We start from the raw sequence: 25370 nt of genomic DNA, 5'->3' as shown, positions 1-25370 counted from the left end.
TATTTCTTTGATCTTGATACTTGTAGGTGGTGTGACTTGTCATGATGGTTAGCCATATTCTTTTTCACTCACTATGTCTCGAGTTTAAAACCTCATTTTCCACAATTTAATATTTTGGGTTGTAATATCGTTTCTACTAAAAGAATAAAAGACTTCATAAAACCACAAGGGCAAAACAAGAGTGCTCTTCACAAAAGGAGAACTTCCGACATCAAGGTGAAAACTTGGCCCTTGGTACTAACGGGCAGGCTTTTATATGATGCCAAAGCCAATAGCGACGATACTCTATTTCATTGAACTGAAGTTAAACTTTCAAGTATCAATTCCCTTTCTGCAGTTGTCCAAACTCAGATGAGGAACTATCCATGGAGAACCACTGAAGAATGTTGCCGGCCAACGTAATGGAGATTTAATTAATTGCCTTACGACTGGGACCTCAATCTTTAAAGATAAATAAAATCAACTCAGGTTACTTTTGAGTTTCATATTAACCAGGGACGTGTGCCATGGCTCCATCACTAGTGGTCCTATAAAATGGCTCCATTAACCATTGGAACTGCTTTCTCATCTGTTTGTTTTATTCTCTTGGCCGCCTTTGTCCGTTCCTTTTTTCTTGGGTTAAATTGTTTTAGTTAGTACATAATCGTGTTGTAAGTGGCTATTGACTTTTTTCTTTCTAATAATATTACCATTTGACCAAAAAGATTTAAATAAAATCACTAACTCGAAGTGATTTTCAAACTATTTGGAGTAGGGGTGTGCACGGTACAATTTGGTTTGGTTTAGGACTTGAACCACATGTCAAAGTAATAAGATTTTACATATGGAGTTATTTTGGTTTAGACTTCAAACTAGCTAGTAGACCACAGGTCCACAACTAAACCAAACCAATCTCTACAGTGCGATTGGTTTCGAGATCAATTTCCATCCGATTTTCTAAACCAATCATCTCATTTTAATCGACATTAATCTATTTTATCTCGTTTTATCCCTAATTTTCTCTCATTACGTAAGAATGAATTTGGAAAATTTTACCCATTCTTAGATAATGTTCACAGTTTCATATCGCACACTGAAGGTCAAACAAATCACCGAGAGTTATATTTCAGTTTGACATGGTTTTAACTCGACTTTTGGATGTTGAACGAAACCAAATCGCACGTACTAGTTAACTTTTGGTAGTTTATTACCAATGAAAAGAAGTTAACGCAATTGTTACCATAGTTTTGGCGTGTAGTGAGTGAACTCTGTAGACGGCTTTGACTAGGGAACCATATCCATTATCCAACAGATTTTGCTACTTTGTGGATTCTTATTCGATGTAATCAATTAGTAGCGTGATTCTTACCAGGAGGTAATGATAACGTTTTGCTTGTCGTGACCTGATTGGATAGTAAAGAACACTTTCCTATCCCGGATCGACTCACAAATGAGGATGGACTTATACAGTACAGGTACACTGTCACAGTAGCATTCTCGTGACTATGTAAGTTGTTATTCCACAAATGAAAAGTGGTGTTTGCTTTGCCAATCAATAGTATTTCGACCAATGGATAAAATCTAGGGACGTTTTGATATAGACGCCTCATTTTTAAATGTCATAAACTATATATCTATTCCTTTCGCAGATTTGATAAAACATTTTCCCTAAAATTTTGATACTTTAATTTTATTTCATTAGAAGTCTATTCACGTCAGCATTCCCTTTTTTTCTCCTATTTTATGCATCTCTTATTATGATGATTTAAGATTTTTTTTTTATTTTTATTAAAATATTTATTTTAGTAAATTAAATAAAATGTAACAAAACTCGTTGTTAAGTACGTTTGGTTATATTTGTACGTTTGATTATAATGGTACATTTAGTTACTTGGTATATTTGAATTTTTGGTCCATTTAGCTTCTTGATACATTTGAATTTTTGGTACGTTTGTTTTCAAAACATAAGTTTTATTACTTTTTGCCCTAATAACGAGGAATTACTTTAATTAATTATTTTTTTATAGAAAGATTTGTTAACAATGTAAAAGTTTAAATTACTTAAATTAATTTTTTTTTATATAGAAAGAGTCATTAATCAACGGATGATAGCCTTTTTGTTAATTCAAAATTATATGATTTATCGTTATTATTTAGCATTATCTACAATAATAAGGATTTATCTCCGATCAAATAAAAGTTGTTCCAGAGACTTATTCTACCAAAAAAACAAGATTATCTAGAGTATTGTGTGTGAATCAAACATATTTTTAAACATTCCAAAAAGATGAATATTCATTTTAATATAGTTTATAATTGGGTACGTTTTAATTTGGGGTTGGTACGTTTTCGTTTGACATTGGTATGTTTTCATTTAATGTTGGTACGTTTCCATTTGGTGTGGGTGTACATTTAGATTTGTAAAGTTTAAATTTTTAGACTTAAATATAGTTAAAATTATTTAAAATATATAACAGATATTTAAATATAAATTAATTTCAATTAATATGAAATAGTTCAAATCTGAATATCTTAATCAAATGTTTCAAAAGATTAATCAAAAACTCAAAAAGCATAAATGTTTAGTCTACAAAAGTTTAAAATGAGGCATCCAATTCTAATTTTTCTATATAAACAGAACTCCACTTGTAGCTCAAGCAATATGTAGTTCTCTCTTTGATAAGTAACTTTCTGTTTCTCTCTATGATAAGTGATCTTTCTATTGCTCTCTAAATATAACTGATCTCTCTCCCTCTCTTTCTCTCTCTCTCTCTCTCTCTCTCTCTCTCTCTCTCTCTCTCTCTCTCTCCCCCTCTATTTACCCATCTCTCTATTTATTTTATTCTACGTCTATCATCAAAGATGGAGATGACTGACCGGAGAGCTGAAGATAAGGCCATCACCGGCCAAGCCCAAAACACGAGTATCGCAGACTTTGATCCCCCAAAGAAAGCCAAGACAAAGAAGTTTGCCATTGCCTGTGGCGTTTTGGCTTCAATGACTTCAATCCTACTTGGTTATGGTAATTGTCCAATATTCTTCTGTAGTTCCCTAAAAACATATATCTTATGAAACAAGCTAGATAAACAAGAAGAGTGCTTATTGACTAATTTGGAAAAACTTTTAAAAACAGCTTTATTTTTATTTTCTACTTTAAAGAACACTAGAGAAGAAAATTTAGAGTTGTAATTTTTTCTCTCGAAAGTTTTAGTACTTTTCTACTTTGAAAGAAAGTTATCTTCACATGGAATGCATGTTTGTTCCACTTTTATGTACAGATATTGGTGTAATGAGTGGAGCGTCACTCTTCATTAAAGAAAACCTCAAAATCAGTGATGTTCAAGTCGAAATTCTGAACGGTACTTTGAACCTCTACTCCCTTATTGGCTCCGCCTTGGCTGGTAGAACCTCCGACTGGATTGGACGCCGGTACACCATAGTACTTGCAGGAACAATCTTCTTTATTGGAGCTCTCCTCATGGGCTTTGCCCCTAACTATGCCTTCCTCATGTTCGGACGATTCGTTGCTGGAGTTGGAGTTGGCTACGCTCTTATGATAGCTCCCGTCTACACTGCGGAGATCTCTCCGGCCTCATATCGTGGCTTCCTCACATCTTTTCCCGAGGTTTGTCACATTACAATATTATGTTATCATATAATAAAGTCTAAGAAGCTTTTGTCAAAAAATCATTGGAAACAGTATATATCAATATTCTAAAAAGTCCCACTTAAGCGTTGTTGGCCACTCCTACGATTAATTTCTAGACGTTTAAAAAATACAAAATTGTGCCTAGATGACCGCCTAAGTCGCGACTCTCACATAGACAGAATGTGAGATCCCACATCGTCCGGGGAAGAGGAGGTGATGTGCCTTATATGTACATGCCCACCTCCCTATAGTAAGATGTGATTTGGGTGGAAGTCTAAGAACAAATCTGTGAGGGCATGGCCCAAAGCGGACAATATCTTACTATGCAGACTGGGATGTGACAATTTGGTATCAGAGCTACTCCTCGGCCGGAAGTGTGCCGACGAGGGCATTGGGCCCCTAAAGGGAGTGGATTGTGAGACCCCACATCACCCATGGAAGTGGATGTGACGTGCCTTATATGTACATGCCCACCTCTCTATAGTAAGACGCGTTTTAGGTGGAAGCCCAAGAACAAATTCTTGAGGGCGTGGCCCAAAGCGGACAATATCTTACTATGCGGACTGGGATGTGACAATTTGGTATCCAAGCCACTCCCCAGCCGGAAGTGTGCTGATGAGGGTGTCAGGCCCCTAAGGGGGGTGGATTGTGAGATCCCACATCGCCCAGGAGGAGAGGAGTTGATGTGCCTTATGTGTACATGCCCACCTCCCTATAGTAAGATGCGTTTTGGGTGGACATCCAAGAACAAATCCGTGAAGGCTTGGCCCAAAGACAATATCTTACTATGCGGACTGGGATATGACACACAAAATAGATAACTTCTATTTTACATTTTATTTTTTAAATAAATTATAAGAGACTTGGATAAATACTAATTATATGCTTATTCACAATATTTTCAAAATGTTCCAACTCTTCATAATTTATGTATCATTCTATTTTGCATTATGTATTCCAATACGATTATGCATTTTTCAAGTAGACATTTATTTATGGGTAATGCTAATTAAGTTATTATTAGTAAACTTCATAGAATATTATAATCGTTATTCATTTTTGGGCTCCTTGCCTTCACGTTTAATTGTGTTGCAACATGAAATTAACATTAAATGTCTGAATTACAAGAAATGTGAGATTACACTATAGTAATCAAAGTTTACACTCCAATTATCATATAATAATGTTCAGTTTAGTAAATAAAATATAATGACATAGTATTACTGTAACAAGTTTGAATTTTTTGTTTGAACATCATACTACACTGTTAAAAGGTAAAATTTATGTTTGCTGTGAGGTTGGACAGATAAAAAGTTCAGGCCTCAAACATTTCACGTGAATCTTTTTTCTTCAAGGCTCTGCTTCATATTTATGGATTCGATTTGTTTTGAAAATATGTAGGTGTTTGTTAATATTGGCATATTACTGGGGTACGTATCCAACTATGCCTTCTCCAAGCTCCCCATTCACTTGAACTGGAGGATCATGCTCGGTGTCGGCGCATTTCCATCTGTTATTCTTGCCGTCGGTGTCTTAGCCATGCCCGAGTCGCCTCGTTGGCTCGTCATGCAAGGGCGACTTGGAGACGCCAAGCGAGTTCTACAAAAAACGTCAGAATCCATAGAAGAGTGTCAGCTTAGACTAGATGACATCAAAGAAGCCGCAGGAATCCCCAAAGAGTCCAACGACGATGTTGTTCAGGTATCTAAACGCAGCCACGGTGAAGGCGTGTGGAAAGAATTGCTCCTTCATCCCACACCAGCCGTTCGCCATATTTTAATCGCAGCTCTTGGTATCCACTTCTTTGAACAATCGTCAGGTATAGACTCTGTCGTTTTGTACAGTCCCAGGATCTTCGAAAAGGCAGGAATCACCTCCTACGATCACAAGCTGCTCGCAACGGTGGCTGTTGGAGTTGTCAAGACTATTTGCATCTTAGTCGCCACGGTTTTCCTTGATAAGTTTGGAAGGCGTCCTTTGCTTTTGACTAGCGTGGCTGGAATGGTATTTTCACTCAGCTGTCTCGGTGCAGGCCTTACAATCGTCGATCAACAGCACGGAAAGATCATGTGGGCCATCGTGTTGTGCATCACCATGGTATTACTTAACGTCGCGTTTTTCTCCATCGGGCTGGGCCCGATTACATGGGTCTACAGCTCCGAGATCTTCCCATTGCAGCTGCGCGCGCAAGGGTGTAGTATGGGAGTGGCCGTAAATAGGGTGACGAGCGGGGTCATCTCCATGACTTTTATTTCATTGTATAAGGCCATCACGATTGGGGGAGCCTTCTTTCTTTACGCAGGAATTGCTGCAGTTGGTTGGGTCTTCTTTTATATGTTGTACCCAGAGACTCAGGGCAGAACCCTTGAAGATATGGAGGTATTGTTTGGTAAATACCATAAGTGGAGAGAAGCAAATGCCTTGCTTAAGAAAACTAAGCAAGTTGATGGCGACGACAAGGGTCAAGTCCACTAGGCATAAAATGGCGAATGGTTAAATAATCGGTGTTTGTTAGACAAATAAGGAATATGGTTGGAGTCCTTGTGTAATTGTATATAATATTATTATTGGAAAAATAAGCCGTCCTACAGCCGTCCTACCTTGTCCTACGTACACACTAGCCGTCCTACAGCCGTCAAGCCGTCCTACAGCCGTCCTACTTTGTCCTACCTACACACTAGGACGGCTACCTTGTCCTCTACAGCCGTCCTACCTTGTCCTACCTACACACTAGGACGGCTACCTTGTCCTACCTACACATTTGTATCATGTATATATATCCTTGTAATCTTGTAGAGAAAAATTAATGAGAAAAAGCATTCTCTTCCATATTTTCCACAAAGCATTCTCTTCCATATTTTCTACGGTGTTTGATGCACTTGATGATGGATGGTCGTTTCCTGATAAGAATTTCTTTCTTTCGAAACGTCATAGGATATTTCACTTATATATGTGTAACTGTTGCCAATTACATCTTATCTTCCTTTTCAAGTTGGAAGAACTTGTGTGTAAGGAAGAAATTATGTTTGTCAGATATGTTTATACACGTTTGATCTTCAATTTGATTCCCTTACCATTGAAAATAGCTTACGAACGCAAGCTTAAACGACCAATAATAGGACACACACACACATACGTATATATGGATAATGCTAGGGAGATTAGAATTGTAAACGAAATTTTGTAAACTAAATGACATGGAAGTTGATGATTGGATTATTACTTAAGTGTTTATAAACATGCTCATTCTATTGGTGGCACATCATGTAGTTTACAAATTTTGTCTTCAAATTTAGTCTCCCTAGTATTATCCATACATTTACATATATGTATGTGTACATTTACATATATGTATGTGTATGTATATATTCTGACGTGATAATGTTTCTTGTCTAACATACATTTCTTGAGAACAAGGTTAATAATTGCACTTTTAGGTTCTTTTCTGTTTGGATTTGTGAATTGCCTTTCTTCTTCATCTTCCAATTCCTCTTTCCTCAATCCTAAACCTTTAACCAAAAGTGTTTTTTTTTTTGTCAAATCTCATGAGAACCTTGGGAAAACAACAAAAAGATTCTGAAAGTATATAGTTCTCCATTATCTTACGTCGAGTACCATTGTTGTTGATATTAACGAGTAATGCTACACTTATCACATTTTTTATGTTGTATTTGTACCATATCTACTAGAGGTAGTGTCCACCAATACAAATGGGTATCATCTCTATAAGAGATGTAGTGTTACAAATATGGTATAGAAATGTGGTAAGAATAATATTTTTGGACATTGACATTTTCCACTTTACTTTCATAATTGAGAGCAACATCAAAAAACAAACTCCAAGTATAGGATGAAACATTGCTTGTCCAAGTGGCTTTGTAAATATGTCAGCAAGCTGATTCATAGAGGACACATGTGTCGTTGTAATGGCTTCTGACATGATTCGTCCACGAACAATGTGGCAGTCTATCTCAATTTGTTTGGTGTGTTAATGAAATACCAGATTTGCAGGTATGTGAAGTGTTGCTTGAAATATTTGAGAATCGAAAAGAAAATGGAGTAGAAAGAGTAATTGAGAAAGATGAACTAGAGAGAATATAGAGAGAGAAATATGAGAACTGTATATTGACTTGAAAGAATCACTACCACGAAACCATTTATTAGTGTCGCTTTAATAACCAACAAGAAACGTGTATTACTGTTGGATATTAAGCAAAATTCGACAGAAAATGAATGCAGTGGTGGATATAATAAGCGATAAAATTGCCAGCATCAGGAAATGAATTTTTCGACACAAAATACTCTAAAATCGATAGAAATTGTGTGGGATATAACCGACAGAGAATAAATTAGTAATGAATAAATAAGAGCATTCTATGTCGGATAAAATTGACAGAAGATACATAAAACCAACAGAACTTATGTCAGCTATAATTGATAGAGAATATATTAATAATAAGTAAGAGCATTCTTTGTTAGATAAAACCGACAGCAATATATTAATAATAAAAAAATATAAAAAGGACATGAGAGCATTCTCCCTTCTCCTTCTCCTTCTCATTGAGCATTCTTCTCCCATTCTGCTCGAAATGACCCAACTTGCTTGAACCAGATTCTGCAGCTAATGAGCAAACCAGATTGAGCTAATGAGAGATTAAGACATCATATTTTTCAATTCTTCAAGACAAAAGATACTCATGAGAGATTAATATTAAGGATACTATTGTAAATTCATCCTCAAGAGATAATACTTAGAGACTAAGTAAAACTGTTAGTTTGTTATAGGTTTGTTTTCTCTTAGTTAGAAAGTGTTGTGACTTGCTTTTGGCTCACAACTAGTATATATACTCATATTGTAAACTTATTCATTTGTGAAATACAAATATAATTTCCAAACATGGTATCACCCGCCTGAGTCTCACGACCTTTCGATCCCAAATTTTTCCCGCTTCTCTGTCGATCTTCTTTCTTTGATCTTGTTCTTGCTCGTCTTTGATCTTGCAATCCTTTGCTATTGCTTGTCTTCTCCTCTGATTTCTGTATCTCCAATCATGGCGTCTGATTCCTCCTCGGCCTCAGAATCTCAATCTTTTCCCCAAATTGTTTCTTCAAACCCTAATTCTTCGATTACGGTCCAGAACATTGGATCTATGGTTCCGATTAAGCTCACCACTACCAATTACCTGACCTGGAGTGCTCTCTTTGCTCCAATCTTTCGTCGTTACAATCTCACCGGGCTGATTGATGGCTCCATGGTGGCGCCGCCTCAATTTCTCACTGATTCCTCCGGTGCTCGCACTCTCAATCCGGCGTATATTGCCTGGTATGAAAATGATCAGAACATCCTCATCTGGATCAACTCCTCTCTCTCTGAATCCCTAATTCCCTATACTGTTGGCGTTTCTTCGGCTCGTGAACTCTGGGCAAAATTGGAGTCACGACTTGCTGCTGCCTCCCATTCTCATATCCATGAACTCCGATCTCGCCTTCGGAATCTTACCAAAAGTGATCTCACTGCTGCTCAATATCTTCAACGCACTGAAGAAATTGCAGATGCTCTTGCCAGTGCTGGTGCTCCGGTTGAAGATTCTGAATTAATTTCTGTGGTTCTTCATGGCTTACCTCCTGAGTTTGATTCTTTTGTGGATGCTATCCAATTTCGTCTCGGCTCTACAACTCTTAATGAGTTACATGGATTGCTTCTCAGCAAAGAGATTCAATTGACCAGTCGCAAGCAAAGTACCCCTGTGTCTTCCTTTCAGGCTTACAACACCTCCACTGGTCTTCTACCTTTGCCTGTCAACTCTGTCTCTCAAGGTCCTGTTGCTCAGTTTTCTTCATCTTTCAACAATTCCAATCGTGGACTGGATCGTAATTCTAATCGGAGCAATCAGTATAATCGAGGTAATTTCAGGCAATCTAATTCTCAGAGGTTTTCCCACTTTCATCGAGGCAATAATCAGAGGTTCAATCGTGGTGCTCGCCCGAATTTTTCATCCACCCGGAAACTCTCGTGTCAAATCTGTCGCCAATCTGATCATGAGGCCTGCGCCTGTCCTCATCGCATGGATCCTCACTATAATACCAAGTCCTCTCAATTGGCTTTGGCTGCTAGCACCTCCAATCCTTCTTCTTCTCCGTGGATTGTCGACTCCGGTGCCACCTCTCACATGACCAACAACTATGCCACGCTCCAGAATCCTGAAGCTTACACAGGCCCTGAACAAGTGTATATTGGTGATGGCAAAGGTTTGCCTATCACTCATTCTGGCTCTTCTCTTCTTACTGCTTCACCTAGTAATTTTGCACTCAAATCTGTGTTGTATGTGCCTGCTCTGAAACACAATCTTCTGTCTGCCAATCGTTTTTTAATTGATAATCAAGTCTCCATGCATCTTTATCCATCTCACTTCGTTGTGAAGGATCTTTCTTCGGGGAGGATGCGTTTTAAAGGTCCTGTTCAGCATGGATTCTATCAGTTTCCTCCACATTCTTGTACTACTGCCAGGCATCTCGCTCTCACTGCTGCTCCCAAAGCTTCCAGGACTCTTTGGCATGGACGATTGGGCCATCCTTCTGTTGCAGTTCTTAATAAGCTAGCTTCCAGCTCTCGTATCTCTATGTTACAGAATAAGAGCACTTCTCTTTGCTCCTCTTGTGTATTAGGCAAAAGTTCTCGGTTGCCCTTTGTTTCTACTACTAGTACTACAAAGAAACCCCTAGAACTCATTCATACGGATGTTTGGGGCCCCTCTCCTATTGCTTCTAAGGAAGGTTTTCGGTTTTATGTCATATTTGTGGATGACTTTACTAGATATTGCTGGTTCTACCCTCTGCGTTACAAATCTGATGTACTCTCGTGTTTCATGCAATATAAGTCATTGGTTGAGAATGTTTTGTGTACTAAAATAATTGCTCTAAGATCTGATTCTGGTGGTGAATTCTTGAGCACTCAATTTTCCAATTTCCTGGCTCAACATGGCATTCAACGTCAACTGTCCTGTCCTCACACTCCTGAACAAAACGGATGTGCAGAACGTAAACATCGCCATCTTGTGGAAACTGCAAGAACTCTCTTGGCAGCCTCTAAAGTCCCTCATATCTATTGGGTTGATGCGTTTGCTACTGCCATTTATCTCATAAATCGGTTGCCTACTCTATCTCGCCCTTCTCCTTGGGAGTCTCTTTTCCAGAAAGCTCCTAATTATAGTACACTGCGAGTTTTTGGCTGCTTATGCTTCCCATGGTTGAAGCCTTATATTTCTTCCAAGCTGGATGCTAAGAGCAAGCATTGTGTTTTCCTGGGGTACAGCCTTCACCATAAAGGTTACAAATGTCTTGATCCTGGTACAGGGAGACTGTACATCTCTCGGCATGTGGTCTTTGATGAGGTTCAATTTCCATTTCATACTCTTCCTCCTCCTCCTCTCTCTTCCCACCCTCCCTCTACCCTCTCCACCTCTCCTATACCATCTTCTCTTACTTTTACCTCAATCCCTCCTCCTTCTTCTCCTCCTGTCCCTTCCCCTCAACCTGTCCCTTCCCCTCAACCTGTCCTTTCCACTCACCCTCCTCTTCACCCTGTTTCTTTCTCAGCTTCCCCACCCCCTGCCTCTTCCTCCCCACTGTTAAACACTCATCCTATGCAAACTCGCTCAAAATCTGGCATATACAGGCCTCGAGCCCTCACTGCCACTAAACATCCTCTACCTTCTCAATTGTTCCCAGATTATCTTCCCACCACTTATCTTCAAGCTTCCAAACATCACCATTGGCGCACTGCAATGCAGGAGGAATTTACTGCTCTCTTACACACTCGAACCTGGTCATTGGTTCCTTCCCATCCCTCTCAAAACCTAGTGGGTTGTAAATGGGTCTTTCGGATTAAAAGGAAGCCCGATGGCTCTATTGATCGTTATAAAGCCAGGCTGGTTGCCAAGGGATTTCATCAACAAGAAGGTCTTGACTACACTGAGACCTTTAGCCCTGTGGCTAAACCTGTGACAATTCGTCTTCTCCTTACTTTTGCTGTTCAATTTGACTGGTTCTTGAATCAACTTGATGTCAGCAACGCCTTCTTGCATGGTACTCTTTCTGAATCGGTCTTTATGCAGCAACCACCTGGTTTTCAAGATCCCTCTAAACCGAATCATGTATGTCAGCTCCATAAATCCTTATATGGTCTGAAACAGGCTCCTCGAGCCTGGTATGATAAACTGCATGCTGCTCTTCATTCACTTGGATTTGTTGGTTCTCAGAGTGACCACTCTCTCTTCGTCAAAGCGGATCCTTCCTTAATCTTCATCCTGGTTTATGTGGACGATATTTTGGTTACTGGTCCTTCCTCTGCTGCCTGTCAAGCTGTGATTCACAAACTCAGTGCTATGTTTCCCATCAAGGACCTTGGAGCTTTACACTACTTTCTTGGCATTGAGGTCAAACGTTCCTCTACTGGCATTCTTGATTTGCTTACTAAAGCAAACATGGTTGGTGCCAAGCCCTGTGCAACACCCCTTAGCACCTCCAAACTTGATCATGACTCTCCTCCTCTTGAAAATGTTACCGAGTATCGATCCTTGGTAGGTGCTCTCCAATACTTAACCTGGACACGGCCTGATCTTAGTTTTGCTGTTAATCTTGTCTGTCAGTTCATGCATCTTCCACGAGTGTCCCATTTTCAAGCTGTCAAGCGTATTCTTCGCTATCTTAAGGGCACTCTTGATCTTGGCCTATGGTTTACTAAATCCTCATCTCCTCTCTCTCTCACGGCCTTCTCCGATGCTGACTGGGCAGGTTGTTCGTTAGACAGGCGCTCTACTGGAGGTTATTGCATTTATCTGGGCAATTCTCTTATTAGTTGGAGTGCTAAGAAGCAACTCACTGTTGCTCGTTCTTCCACCGAGGCTGAGTATCGTTCCCTTGCTAACACTGCCTCTGAAATCACTTGGATTTGTAAACTGCTTACTGATATTGGGTATTGTTTACCTTGCTCTCCTCACCTCTGGTGTGACAATATCTCTGCCCTGTCTCTTGCTAAGAATCCTGTTTTCCATGCTCGCACCAAACATGTCGAGATTGACTATCATTATATCCGTGAACAGGTTCTGGCTCAGCAGGTCTCTCTTCATTTCATATGCTCCCAGGACCAAGTTGCTGATATCTGTACTAAGTCTCTGTCCAAGCCCAGATTTCTGTTCCTCCGTGCCAAACTTCCACTTCGACCTCTCCAGTTTCGTTTGAGGGGGGATATTAAGGATACTATTGTAAATTCATCCTCAAGAGATAATACTTAGAGACTAAGTAAAACTGTTAGTTTGTTATAGGTTTGTTTTCTCTTAGTTAGAAAGTGTTGTGACTTGCTTTTGGCTCACAACTAGTATATATACTCATATTGTAAACTTATTCATTTGTGAAATACAAATATAATTTCCAAACAATTAAGACATCAGCAACATTCAACATTTATCAGTATCTCTTCCCTCTTAACACTTCTACAGCTAAAAAATAAGGAGAAAAAATGGCGCACTCCGCCGAAGCTTCTCTAGATGCTTCCCTTCCTACAGTTCATCCTGAAAATACAAAGCACAAGGCGCAAAGATTAGTAAATAGATTAGTAGTATTAGTTGAGTAACTGCAAAAGGAAATAAGCTTACATATCTCTCAGACTCCTCGGCACTCTCTTCAGTTGAGTCCGGTTTAGATTTAGCATCAGAGTCATCTTCCACATCATCTGTGTTGGCGTCATCCTCTTCCTTAGCCTGAAAGAACACTGCAAAGCTGTTAGGGACCACAAAAAAAGATGACAAAGCTGATAAACTCTCAGGTGTCACTTTCGTATGCCTACATCAGAGTCAACTGGATATTTTGCTTCCTGGTAAAAGGAATAAGGTAACAAGTTAATAAGCATGAAAAAAAAAACACGATTACTGATTGTTAAAATAATTTTGGACTACTTGAATAAATCCCTAAATATCTATGAAATCCCAATAAGATGGAGCCTTTATTGATATCTTCCAAAATATGAATTATTCATATCCAATGAAAACATAAATTAAGTCATAGGTGGAAGCATGTGAAGGGACTTATAGTGCTTCGCTTGTCTCTGTGCTCAAGGGCTTGCATAGCTTTTGCCTTGTTCATCCATAGTGATTGAAGCGAGAAGGAGAACGAAATGAGGATAGGAGAAAAGGGGGAAGGGAGAAGTACCGGTGCAAGGAAGAGATGGAGGGTTTTTATTTTGGAAAATTTTTCATTACTGTCAATTAAAACCAACAGAAACATTTTTTTTAAATAAAAACCGACATAAAATTTTCATTACTGTCGGTTTTTTAAAATAAAAACTGACAAAAAAATTTTCATTACTGTCGGTTATAACCGACAGAAACAAAATGGCGGCAAAAATCCCCCCAAAATTCCCTCCCAAAATTTTGTTACGATTTTAAAAAATAAAATAATAATTGTTTGGTTTAATAAATAAATAAATAATATGTATTTAAATAGAATACGTTTGTGACATCCCACATCGCCCAGGGGAGTGATCCTTAAATGTATATTCTCATCCCTACCTAGCGCGAGGCCTTTTGGGAGCTCACTGGCTTCGGGTTCCGTAGGAACTCCGAAGTTAAGCGAGAAGGAGGCTAGAACAATCCCATGATAGGTGACCCACTGGGAAGTTGCTCGTGAGTTCCCAAAAACAAAACCGTGAGGGAATGGTAAGCCCAAAGCGGACAATATCGTGCTACGGTGGTGGAGCGGGCCCGAGAAGTGATCCGCCCTGGGCTGGGATGCGACAAATTGGTACCAGAGCCTAGTTCTGGCCGCGTGTGTGCCGACGAGGACGTCGGACCCCTAAGGGGGGTGGATTGTGACATCCCACATCGCCCAGGAGAGTGATCCTTAAATGTATATTCTCATCCCTACCTAGCGCGAGGCCTTTTGGGAGCTCATTGGCTTCGGGTTCCGTAGGAACTCCGAAGTTAAGCGAGAAGGAGGCTAGAGCAATCCCATGATGGGTGACCTACTGGGAAGTTGCTCGTGAGTTCCCAAAAACAAAACCGTGAGGGAATGGTAAGCCCAAAGCGGACAATATCGTGCTCCGGTGGTGGAGCGGGCCCGGGAAGTGATCAGCCCCGGGCCGGGATGTAACACGTTTTTAAAAATTAAATAAATAATTGTTTGGTTTAATAGATAATTTTTACACTTTTGGTTTAATAGATAATAACCCATATAAAACATGCGATAAAGAAACAAAAAGAGAATTGTACAATGAAAATGTCAACATACAAACTAAATATTGTCTAATCAATACTTGAAAAACATAAATAAAAATTTAGCACAAATCCCACTTCAAAATTTAAGCAAATTTAACGAAGATATGTATTCTAGGAAACTAGTTTTCATGATCTAACCGTCAAATTTGTTTTTAGATACTAAAAGATCACATACGTAAAAAATCGCAAAAAAAAAAAAATTAAACATTCAAAGATTAGGTAACGGAACAAAAGTTTTCGACGGTTTTAAACGAAAAATTACAATTTAACGGTTATTTTAGCTCCGGCTTTGATGATTTTTTTACAGCTACACTCCTCGACCTTATAAGAATGCAATGAACGATTTTGATCTTTAATTTAAAATATTTATGCTAGTGGATACCATAAAATCTTATTTTGTACTTAATGGAAATATAATATTAACTCTAAGTGTTTGTTTAATATACCATTTTGACGCGATATGCATTCTACAAAATTTTTTTCAACGATCCAACCTTCAAACTTATTTGTACACACTCCGAGATTGCATACGTAAAAAATCATAAAAAAAACAAATATTCAGATATTACATAACGGAACAAAAGTTTTCAACAGTTATAAACGAAAAATCACAATTTAACGGTTATTTTAGCTCCGATTTTAATAATTTTTTTACAGCTACACTCCTCGACTCTATAAGAATGTATTGAATAAATTTGATCTTCAATTTAAAATATTTACACTAGTGGACTCTTAAGTGTTTATTTAATCTACCGTTTTGACGCGATACACATTCTACAAAACTTTTTTCAATGATCTAACTGTCAAACTTATTTGTACACACTCTGAGATCGCATACGTAAAAATCACAAAAAAACAAACATTAAGATATTGAGTAACAGAACAAAAGTTTTCGACGGTTATAAACGAAAAATCACAATTTAACGGCTCGTTTAGCTCTGATTTTGATGATTTTTTACAGTTACACTCCTCGACCTTATAAGAATGCAGTGAATGAATTCAATTTTTAATTTAAAATATTTACACTAGTAGATACCACAAAATCTTATTTTATACTTAATGGAGAAGTATAACATTAACTCTAAAGTGTTTGTTTAATCTACCATTTTGATACGACACGCATTCTACAAAACGTTTTTCAATAATCCAACTGTCAAATTTGTTTGTACACACTCCAAGATCGCATACTTAAAAAATTAAAAAAAAAAAACAAACATTCAGAGATTAGGTAACAGAACAAAAGTTTTCGATGGTTATAAACGAAAAATCACAATTTAACGATTATTTTAGCTTCAATTTTGATGATTTTTTACAGCTACACTCCTCGACCCTATGAGAATGCAATGCATGAATTCGATCTTCAATTTAAAATATTTACACTAGTGGATAAATCTTATTTTATACTTAATTAAAGTATAACATTAACTCTTTAAGTGTTTGTTAAAATATTTAAACCATCTGTTTATTTATTTATTTATTTTTAATCAATACAACATTTTAAAATAATAAAATAGTCAATTTTTGTCGATTATAACCGACAGAATACTAAAATAATAACCGCCAAAATACTAAAATAATAAAATAGTCAACCGCCACCATTAACTAAAAACTGCCGGAATATGTTAAAAATAAATTTCTACCAGTTATAACCATTAGAATACTAAAATAATAACCGCCAGAAACTAAAATAATAAAATAGTCAATTTATGTCCGTTATAACCGCCACCATTAACTAAAAACCGTCAGAATATGTTAAAACTATTTAAAAAAAACAATTACAAATACTGGTAGATATAACCGACATGATTTTATTTTTATCCGACACTAATTGAATGATGTGTCGGATATCTTTTATCCGACATAATGGCTTATTAAAGACACCTAAAACTAATATTGTAGTAGTGAATGAAGATTACACACTGTTTTTATACTAGAAAGCATAACAACTCTAACGAAGTACTAACATACTTGCAAACTATAGTGCTAACTATATTTATAACTGTATTGCTAACTTATACCCTTAATACTCCCCCTCAATCTCAACTGGGGAAACCCAGTTTGAGATTGGAAGAACATATGCAGTCACTACTATGAAACCAGAAAACAGAACAGAGTTGAACCATTTGCATTCTTGTAATCCCTATGGATGACTGAATTTATCCACCTCAGATTCATTCCATATCATAATATCTTTATGTATATCACCTTGTTCCATATGAAAACCATTCCCATCTGAACCATCTGCAGTATCTGTCAATGTATGATAATCGATGCCTTCACCACTTTGCAACAACCACTTTAACCGGAATTGGGGCCAAGTTATTTGCTAGGGACCTGAAAATAACCAACACTGCAGGGTTATGCATTACATTCTATGTCATTAGACCTCATAAAAGAATTGTAATGCATTCCATGTCAAAGCTATATTTTCATCTCAAGCAATGTTCCTTAACTACCGGCATCATTCCTTAATCCCATATTCAACTCTTTTCCAAATTAATCAAGAAAATGAACACTTGCCCAAGAGATGAATAACCAGAAAACACAATAGCATATGCCACAACTCCTAATCACAAGAATTACAATGTGTCTTGACTGTAATCTTTCTCAATGCCTAACAATTTTCATAGAACAAAACACATACCCATTTCACCAAACTTGTACTCTGGTGCTTTATCATTGAGATTTAAACCACCTATCCCATTGCTCGTTGACTTCTGTTGAAAACCCTTGAGGTTGGTGGGATAAACCATTTGCCATACCTTAACAGCCCCACTTTGATGACCCGTTACAAACCAGTTCATAACCAGCCAATTAGAAAATGAACAACTAGTAATAGAAAGAATTGAATCAGAAACAATCTTCATTAATGAATCAAAGAAAAGCTTAGAACTCAGAAGAGGAAACGACTTCACTGTATTGTATTTTTAAAAACATACCAGCGTTATTACAAGAGAACCAAATATAAAGGAATATCACTATTTGCTTAATGACCAAGCTACCCCTCAACATATCTAACTAAATCTTATCTATTTAACCAAATCTTACAACTCTATCCAACTGTCCTTACAACCAATTCCAACTGATTTGCTGACCTGGCAGCTACCATGTGACCATACTCATCATCTCTCCTCAATCTCAGGTAGGGTGACCAACCCTGAGATTGCAGCAATGCTTGAAAAAGGCAGGTCCATGGAGACCTTTGGTAAGAACATCAGACGTTTGTTCTGCAGTGGGAACATATTGAACTTGTAAGTCCTTCTTCTGAACCTTCTCTCTTACAAAGTGAAAATCAGTATCCAAATGTTTAATCCGTGTATGAAACACAGGATTAGAACATAAGGCTAACGCAGAGAGGTTATCACACTGTAATAATGGTGGCATTGACAAGAACTGATGAAGATCTTTGAGCAGCAACCGGATCCATATTACATCAGATGCACAATGAGCTAAGGCCTTATACTCAGCCTCTGTGGAGCTCCTAGAAACGGAGGACTGTTTCTTTGATTGCCACGAGATTGGATTATGTCCCATATACACCACAAAACCTGTAATAGATCTTCTAGTATTAGGATCAGTTGCCCAATCCGAATCAGAGAATGCTGTAATAGAGTTGTCCGGAGATGCAGAATATGTAAGACCACACATGGCAGTACCTTGAACATAGCGAAGAATCCTTTTCACAAGACCATAATGAACATCAGTAGGTGTATTCATATACTGACAAGCAATGTTGACAGCATAGGAGAGATCTGGTCGAGTAAAGGTAAGGTACTGTAAAGCACCAACAAGACTGCGATACATAGTGGGATCACTTAAAGGAGTGCCATCAGATGCTAAGAGCTGAGTATGAGGCTTACATGGTGTGGATGCAGGCTTGCAATTGTCCATACCAGCTTTGTGAATCAAATCTTTGGCATACTTAGATTGATTTAAGAAAATATCACCATTAGCATGATACTGAATCTGCAACCCGAGGAAATAAGACAATCTGCCCATGTCTTTGAGATCAAAAACATCTCCCAATTCTTGAATAATAGCCTGAACCTTTGTGGCATTAGATCCTGTCAGGATAATGTCATCAACATATAATAATAAGGCAATAACATCAGTGCCATCATGTTTGATAAACAGACTGTTATCGGATTAAGACATTGTAAATCCCATAGTTGGAAGATAGCCTGTAAACTTAGCATTCCAGGCCCTAGGTGCCTGTTTCAAACCATACAGAGATTTAACCAATTTGCACACAAAATCAGGATGTGTAGAATCCACAAAACCTTGAGGTTGCTGCATGTAAACCTCTTCTTCTAAATCTCCATGTAAAAAGGCATTTTTAATGTTAAGTTGCCTTAATTCCCATTTGTTTTGAGCAGCAAGAGAAATAATCAACCGAACTGTAGTATGCCTAACAACAGGACTAAAGGTTTCAAAATAATCCAAACCAAACTCTTGAGTATAACCTTAAGCCACTAACCGTGCCTTATATCTGGATATTGTACCATCAGGATTCATCTTCAATTTATAAACCCACTTACTACCAATGATTAATCTATGTGTTGGTGGAGGAACCAACACCCAAGTCCCTTGGCTGGTTAAAGCATCAAATTCTTCTTGCATGGCATTTTGCCAATGAACATTAGATGCAGCATGCTTAAAAGATTTAGGCTCAGACAGATCATTCAGACTAGCCACAAATGAAAAACCATCAGAACAAGACTCCTGGACATCAAGCTGCAATGAGTGTAATTCTGGTAAGGATGCTATGTAATTAGCATAGGTCTTCCTCGAAATGGCACCAGTTTGTAACCTAGTTTTCATTCGTGGAGGAGAAGAAACAGTAGGATGTGGAGTACCCCCAGTAGAAGATGAAGGAATGGGAAGAATGACCTCCAGTTGTGCAGGATCAAGGACAGGTAACACCAAAGCTGTCGAGGAAGATGAGGGAGTTGTTTCAGATTCAGGGACAGTCAAAGACGGACTCAGCAGGCCAGACAATTGCTGAAAAGGATGCAGAGTCGTAGAATCAGACAAAGCAATACCATTTCGACCCACAACACCATTGAGAGATGAAGCATCAGTAGGCACTGAAACTGACTGTGGCATAAAGATAGCAGAATGTATTGGAGAAGATACATGTGTGGAATCGGAAGAACTACTTCCCTGAGATGTAGTCTGCAATGAAAGCTGGGACTTATATGGAAACAAATCTTCATCATGAATCACATGCCGAGAAATGATAAATTTCCTAGACTTTAAATGGAAACAGATAACTCCTTTATAGCCAGAGGCATATCCCATAAAAGCACATAACAAAGCCCTTGGTTGCAATTTATTCACATTGTAAGGTCTAATGTATGGATAAACCGCAGTACCAAATATTTTAAGCCCTTGTAAAGAAGGAGAAACACCATATAGACTTTGATATGGAGATTGCATGCCTAAAGCCTTGCAAGACATTCTATTAATCAGAAACACAGAATGTGCACAAGCATGATACCAAAGATCCTGAGGTAACTGAGCAGTAGTCATAAGGGTAATAGCAGTTTCCACAATGTGTCTATGTTTCCTCTCAGCAAGTCCATTTTGTTGAGGAGTGTATGGACACGAAATCATATGTACAATGCCCTTATGGTTCAGAAAATCAGCAAATCTTTTACTTATATACTCCCCACCACCATCAGATTGCAAACACTTAATTCCAATATTAAACTGAGTGAAGACAAAATTGTAGAATTTCTGAAAGACATCAACCACTTCTGATTTATTGATTAAAGGAAATATCCATACAAATCTAGTAAACTCATCAATAAAACTGACATAGTATTTGTAACCTTCTATAGACATAGTAGGTGATGGACCCCACAGATCAGTATGCACCTTTTGAAAAGGAAAGTTACATGACTCGTTTCTATCATGAAATGGCAGTCTACACATCTTGCCAGAAATACAACAAGAACACACATGTTGATGAGAATCAGGAGAACAAACTATACTAGACTGTTTCAACATTACAGACAACACTTCATTGCTTGGATGACCACACCGTTGATGCCATACTTCAGACTTTATTTTCTGTCCAAGAAGAGCCACTGACTTCCGAGATGAAGACTCTGATAACAACTTCACTGGAATCCGAAACAACTCACCCTCATTTGTCCTTCCGTGATACAGAACAGCCTTGGTTACCTTGTCCTGCACAAAGAACTCATGATCATCACATATAAACCAACAAAAATTATCCTTGCATAATTGTTTAACTGACAGTAGACTAACTGCAATAGTAGGAACATGTAAAACTGTTCTGAGAAGTAAAGACTGAGGTAAAGTATGTAAACGTGCAGAACCAATATTTTCGATTTGCAAACCTTCACCATTTCCAATAGTAATCTTATCAGATCCTGCATAAGATGAGACTTGCTGCAGGGAGTTCAAATCAGCAGTCATATGGTGCGAAGCACCAGTGTCTACTATCCAAGAATCTTAAGGGAGAAGATTAGAAGAAGCATGAGCTTGCATAGCAGTCAAGGAAGGAGCAGGAGATATGCCTTGATAGGCAAAGTTATTACGATGATGACAATCCAAAGCACTATGACCACGCTTGCCACATATTTGACATTCCATAACCTGTCCCATCGAACTAGGACTAGTAGATCGCTTCCAACAATTAGGGGCTGTGTGACCACGTTTAGAACAGATTTGACATTCTGGAACAATATGAGATCTAGTTTCAGTATTCCCTGACCAAGACTGCCAAGTACCTCCACTTTGTTTAGGACCAGAAAACTGTCCACGTCCACTGCCAAAATTTGGACCTCTATAGCCCCCATTAGGCTTAGAACCAGAGAAAGGCCGCGAACCATGATTGGAATTAGGAAATGGCCTAGAAGAATTACTATTGCCCATAAAACCATAGACATTTGTAAAATCAGGATATGTAGGAGGCAAAGATGAAGGCATCATGTATGAATTAGGAGAAAATGGAACTTGAGGAAACATAGAACCATCCATAGAATAAGGAATCTGTGGAAACATTGGACCTGGTGGCAGAGCAGGCAGTGCATTAGAACCCTGAGACATAAATGGCATACTCACAGGTGGAGCATTATTGGGAGCTCGAGTAATAGTACCAGCAGTGGAGAAAGGAACATTATCAGAGTTACTAGAGGAACCCTGAGAATCACCGGACTGAGAAGAAGAACCTTGCATATACAACCCAGAAAAATTATGAGCCAAAGTGTTAACCATAGAATCAGCCTCTCTCTCTGCACACAGTAATTGCTCTCTGAATTCCCTTAGAGAAATAGAAGTATCTCGAGTAAGAATTACAGTTCGTATAGCAGAATACTCTCTCGGTAAACCAGATAAAGCAGCCACCACAAAATCATTGTCTGAAACAAATTCACCAGCTGCAACCAATTGTTCTTTAACGTGCCTCATTTTGGACAAATATTGATCAACTGAATCACCCCCCTTCTGAATTGTTTGAAATTCTGTTTTTAACGTATTCACCCTAGCCTTTGAGATTGATGCATATCTATCTTGAAGATTAGACCATGCCTCATGCGCAGTCTTGCACCCCAACACATGTTCGATAGACTCATCAGATAAAATAGCAATCAATAGACTCAAAAGAGCTAAATCAATAGATTCCCATTCAAGAAAAGCTTCTGTAGCAACATTAGTAACCCCAGAGGTCGAATCAATCACAAACTTAGGAGGACATATAGCAGTTCCATCAAAATGACCAAAGAACTTATAACCCTTTAACACCGACTGAAATTGAAACACCCATTTTGAGAAATTCTTATCAGTTAATTTGATCGTCAACATTCCAAGCAAACCCTCAATTTTAACCCCAGAAGACGCCATGATGATTAGCAATCAAGAAAACACAATACCAATTCAACAATTATCAACGAAATGGCCTACTAAACAACAAATCTTGCAAAACAAAATTACCCAGATGGCTTCGTGCCCGCTACACAATCTTGAATTGGCTTCGTGCCCAGTCCATAATCCAGAAAATTACTCAGATGGCTTTGTGCCTGCTACAAAATATTGAAATGGCTTCGTGCCGCAACTGATGTCATAAACCACAAACACAGAATCAAAGCTCCATGAACACCAAGAATCACCATGAACCAATCAAGCTCTCAGAAAAACCGCCCCAAGAAACTACGAACCACAGGAGGAACGAAGGCTCTGGATACCATATTAACTAGAAAACAGAGTTTTGACATTGAACAAGATCTTTAGAAAATGGAAGAGAATCAAAGAATCAAAGAAAAGCTTAGAACTCAGAAGAGGAAACGACTTCACTGTATTGTATTGTTAAAAACATACCAGCGTTATTACAAGAGAACCAAATATAAAGGAATATCACTATTTGCTTAATGACCAAGCTACCCCTCAACATATCTAACTAAATGTTATCTATTTAACTAAATCTTACAACTCTATCCAACTGTCCTTACAACCAATTCCAACTGATTTGCTGACCTGGCAGCTACCATGTGACCATACTCATCAAGAATGACTAAGAAAGGATGGTAAAACCTTGAACACTGGGCATCCAAGATCTGCAGTTACATTGTTTTGACATTAAATTTCATTGACGCATAAGATCGAACATGTGATATGCAAGAACCCATTACCCAACAGCGTGCCGATCACATGGCAGCCTCACTAACAACGAATAAATACGCGAAGATGATGGTGAAAGATAGAGAGAAGTATCGGTGAGATCAATGCTTCTGTCATTGCGTAAATAACCCTTTCAGTCGATCGAGTTTTGAGAGGATTCCGATGAACAAAAAAAAAAAAAAAACACCAATTTCTTGCGCAATTGTCAGACTCCAGCGAACAAGAAGCAAAGGATTTTGGGGAAGCAGCACCACATTCTGAGAAAAACCCCAATTCTGACAAAACACCAAATCCTGAGCAAGACACCAATTTCGGCGAAGCATCAATTTCTGAGGAAAAATCGGATTCCGACGAAGCAGCACAAGATTCAGACGAAAACCAACAAATTGATGATGAATAATGAATGAGATGAAGATATTCCACTGGATCCAAGAAGTTGCTTGAAAATCCCCGAGCCCCTCCAAGATGACGTCCTGGAAGATTTTGACGGTTGACCTGACCAAGACCGGCCTTAGACCCCGTCCATGAGGATTCATCGTGGAAAATTAACCCACCAATCTTACAACCCAGAAGGAAAATTAACCCAGAAGTTACAGAATGATTGCAGAAGCACTGAAGAAGAACTTAACCGAAGAGAAATGCCATGTTAACTACATTGAAATATTTGAGACTCAAGAGAAAATGGAGAAAAAAGAGTAACTGAGAAAGCCTAATAACAACCCTAACCAAATACTAACAAACTTGCTAACTGTATTTCTAACTGTATTGCTGACTTGTACCCTTAATAACAAGTACTCCTTCAAGGAATATGCAATAACCTATCACTGATCATCTCGTTATGAAATAACGAGCCCAATCCGCATCACAGAAACCAGTTAACAAGAAGTTGCCTTTGGAAGGAAAGAACAAATCTTGCCCATGTGCTTCTTTCAAGTATCGCAAGAGACGATGGACTGCGTCAAGATGTGGTTTTCGTGGCTGCGCATTAAATTTGGGAGGCATATAGTGCCTTAAAAGTTAAAAGCACTTAGACCTGAATTGGTCTAATGCTGCAAAATTGTTGGCTCTATAATAACTCCTGAATTGGTGTTTCATTATAGACCAATAAATATATGTAATGTCAGCTATAAAATTATTAGGGTGCTTTTGCACCTAGATCCATCTATGATAACATTCTTATTACTCATGAGTTATTTACAACCTTTAAAAAAAAAAAAAAAAAAAAAAAAAAAAATTGTTAGAGCAGGAGCAATGGCTGTTAAATTAGGTCTTGGAAAAGCTTATAAGCATTGAATTGGGATTATATCAAAGTTGTGTTAACCAGATTTGGATTTGGTAATCATTGGGTAAAACTCATAATGGAGTGTATTTCTTCAACTTCTTTCTTGGTGCTCATTGATGGCAAAGCTCATGAGCATTGTTAAGTTGTTTAGTTGGCTTTTGCTTCTTAATAGATTACATAAATACATTAATGCAATTTGCTCTAGTTTTCCTCTTCGTAATCTGGACAATGAAAATCAGGACCATTTATTTGTAAACTGTACTTTTGAAAGGCGGGTTTGGAATGCTACCTGGTTTTAACTCCAGTTAATGATAATGCTCCTATTAGTCTAACAGATTGGTCTAGCACACTTGAGAGGTCTGATGAAGGCACTATATCCCACCGAAGTATAGCCCTTCTAATTTGCTGGTAAATTTGGAACGATAGAAACTAGGTGGTGTTTAGAAATAAAACGGAATATTTTGTAGCCAATAATGCTTTTAAGTCATACAAAAAAATAAAACGGAATATTAAATGGGATCCTCCACAAGGAGGGCTCCAGAAA

The 25370-nt window shown here is 38.1% G+C and overlaps 1 protein-coding gene and 1 long non-coding RNA gene across 3 annotated transcripts; one reads left to right on the top strand and one right to left on the bottom strand.

The window, feature by feature from the left end:
- The first annotated feature begins 2638 nt into the window (after positions 1-2638).
- On the top strand, positions 2639-6711 carry LOC103964608 (polyol transporter 5-like). 2 transcript variants are annotated; one of them, NM_001302320.1, is given in 4 exon segments: positions 2639-3001; positions 3258-3604; positions 5030-6130; positions 6493-6693. In NM_001302320.1, coding segments are annotated over 3 exon segments (1581 nt in total). In that variant the 5' UTR covers positions 2639-2841; the 3' UTR covers positions 6104-6130; positions 6493-6693.
- A 9979-nt stretch (positions 6712-16690) lies between these two features.
- LOC125475797 lies at positions 16691-23854 on the bottom strand. Its single transcript, XR_007257220.1, has 2 exons — positions 23458-23854; positions 16691-17727 (listed from the first exon to the last, which is right to left on the bottom strand). It is a non-coding gene; the product is annotated as an uncharacterized LOC125475797 (long non-coding RNA).
- Positions 23855-25370: the final 1516 nt, after the last annotated feature.

The sequence above is a fragment of a genome, unplaced genomic scaffold (genome assembly GCF_019419815.1).
Source record: "Pyrus x bretschneideri cultivar Hongxiangsu unplaced genomic scaffold, Pyrus_bretschneideri_v1 Contig16, whole genome shotgun sequence".
Classification (NCBI taxonomy): Eukaryota; Viridiplantae; Streptophyta; class Magnoliopsida; order Rosales; family Rosaceae; genus Pyrus; species Pyrus x bretschneideri.
This window is presented reverse-complemented; position numbering and strand designations above follow the sequence as displayed.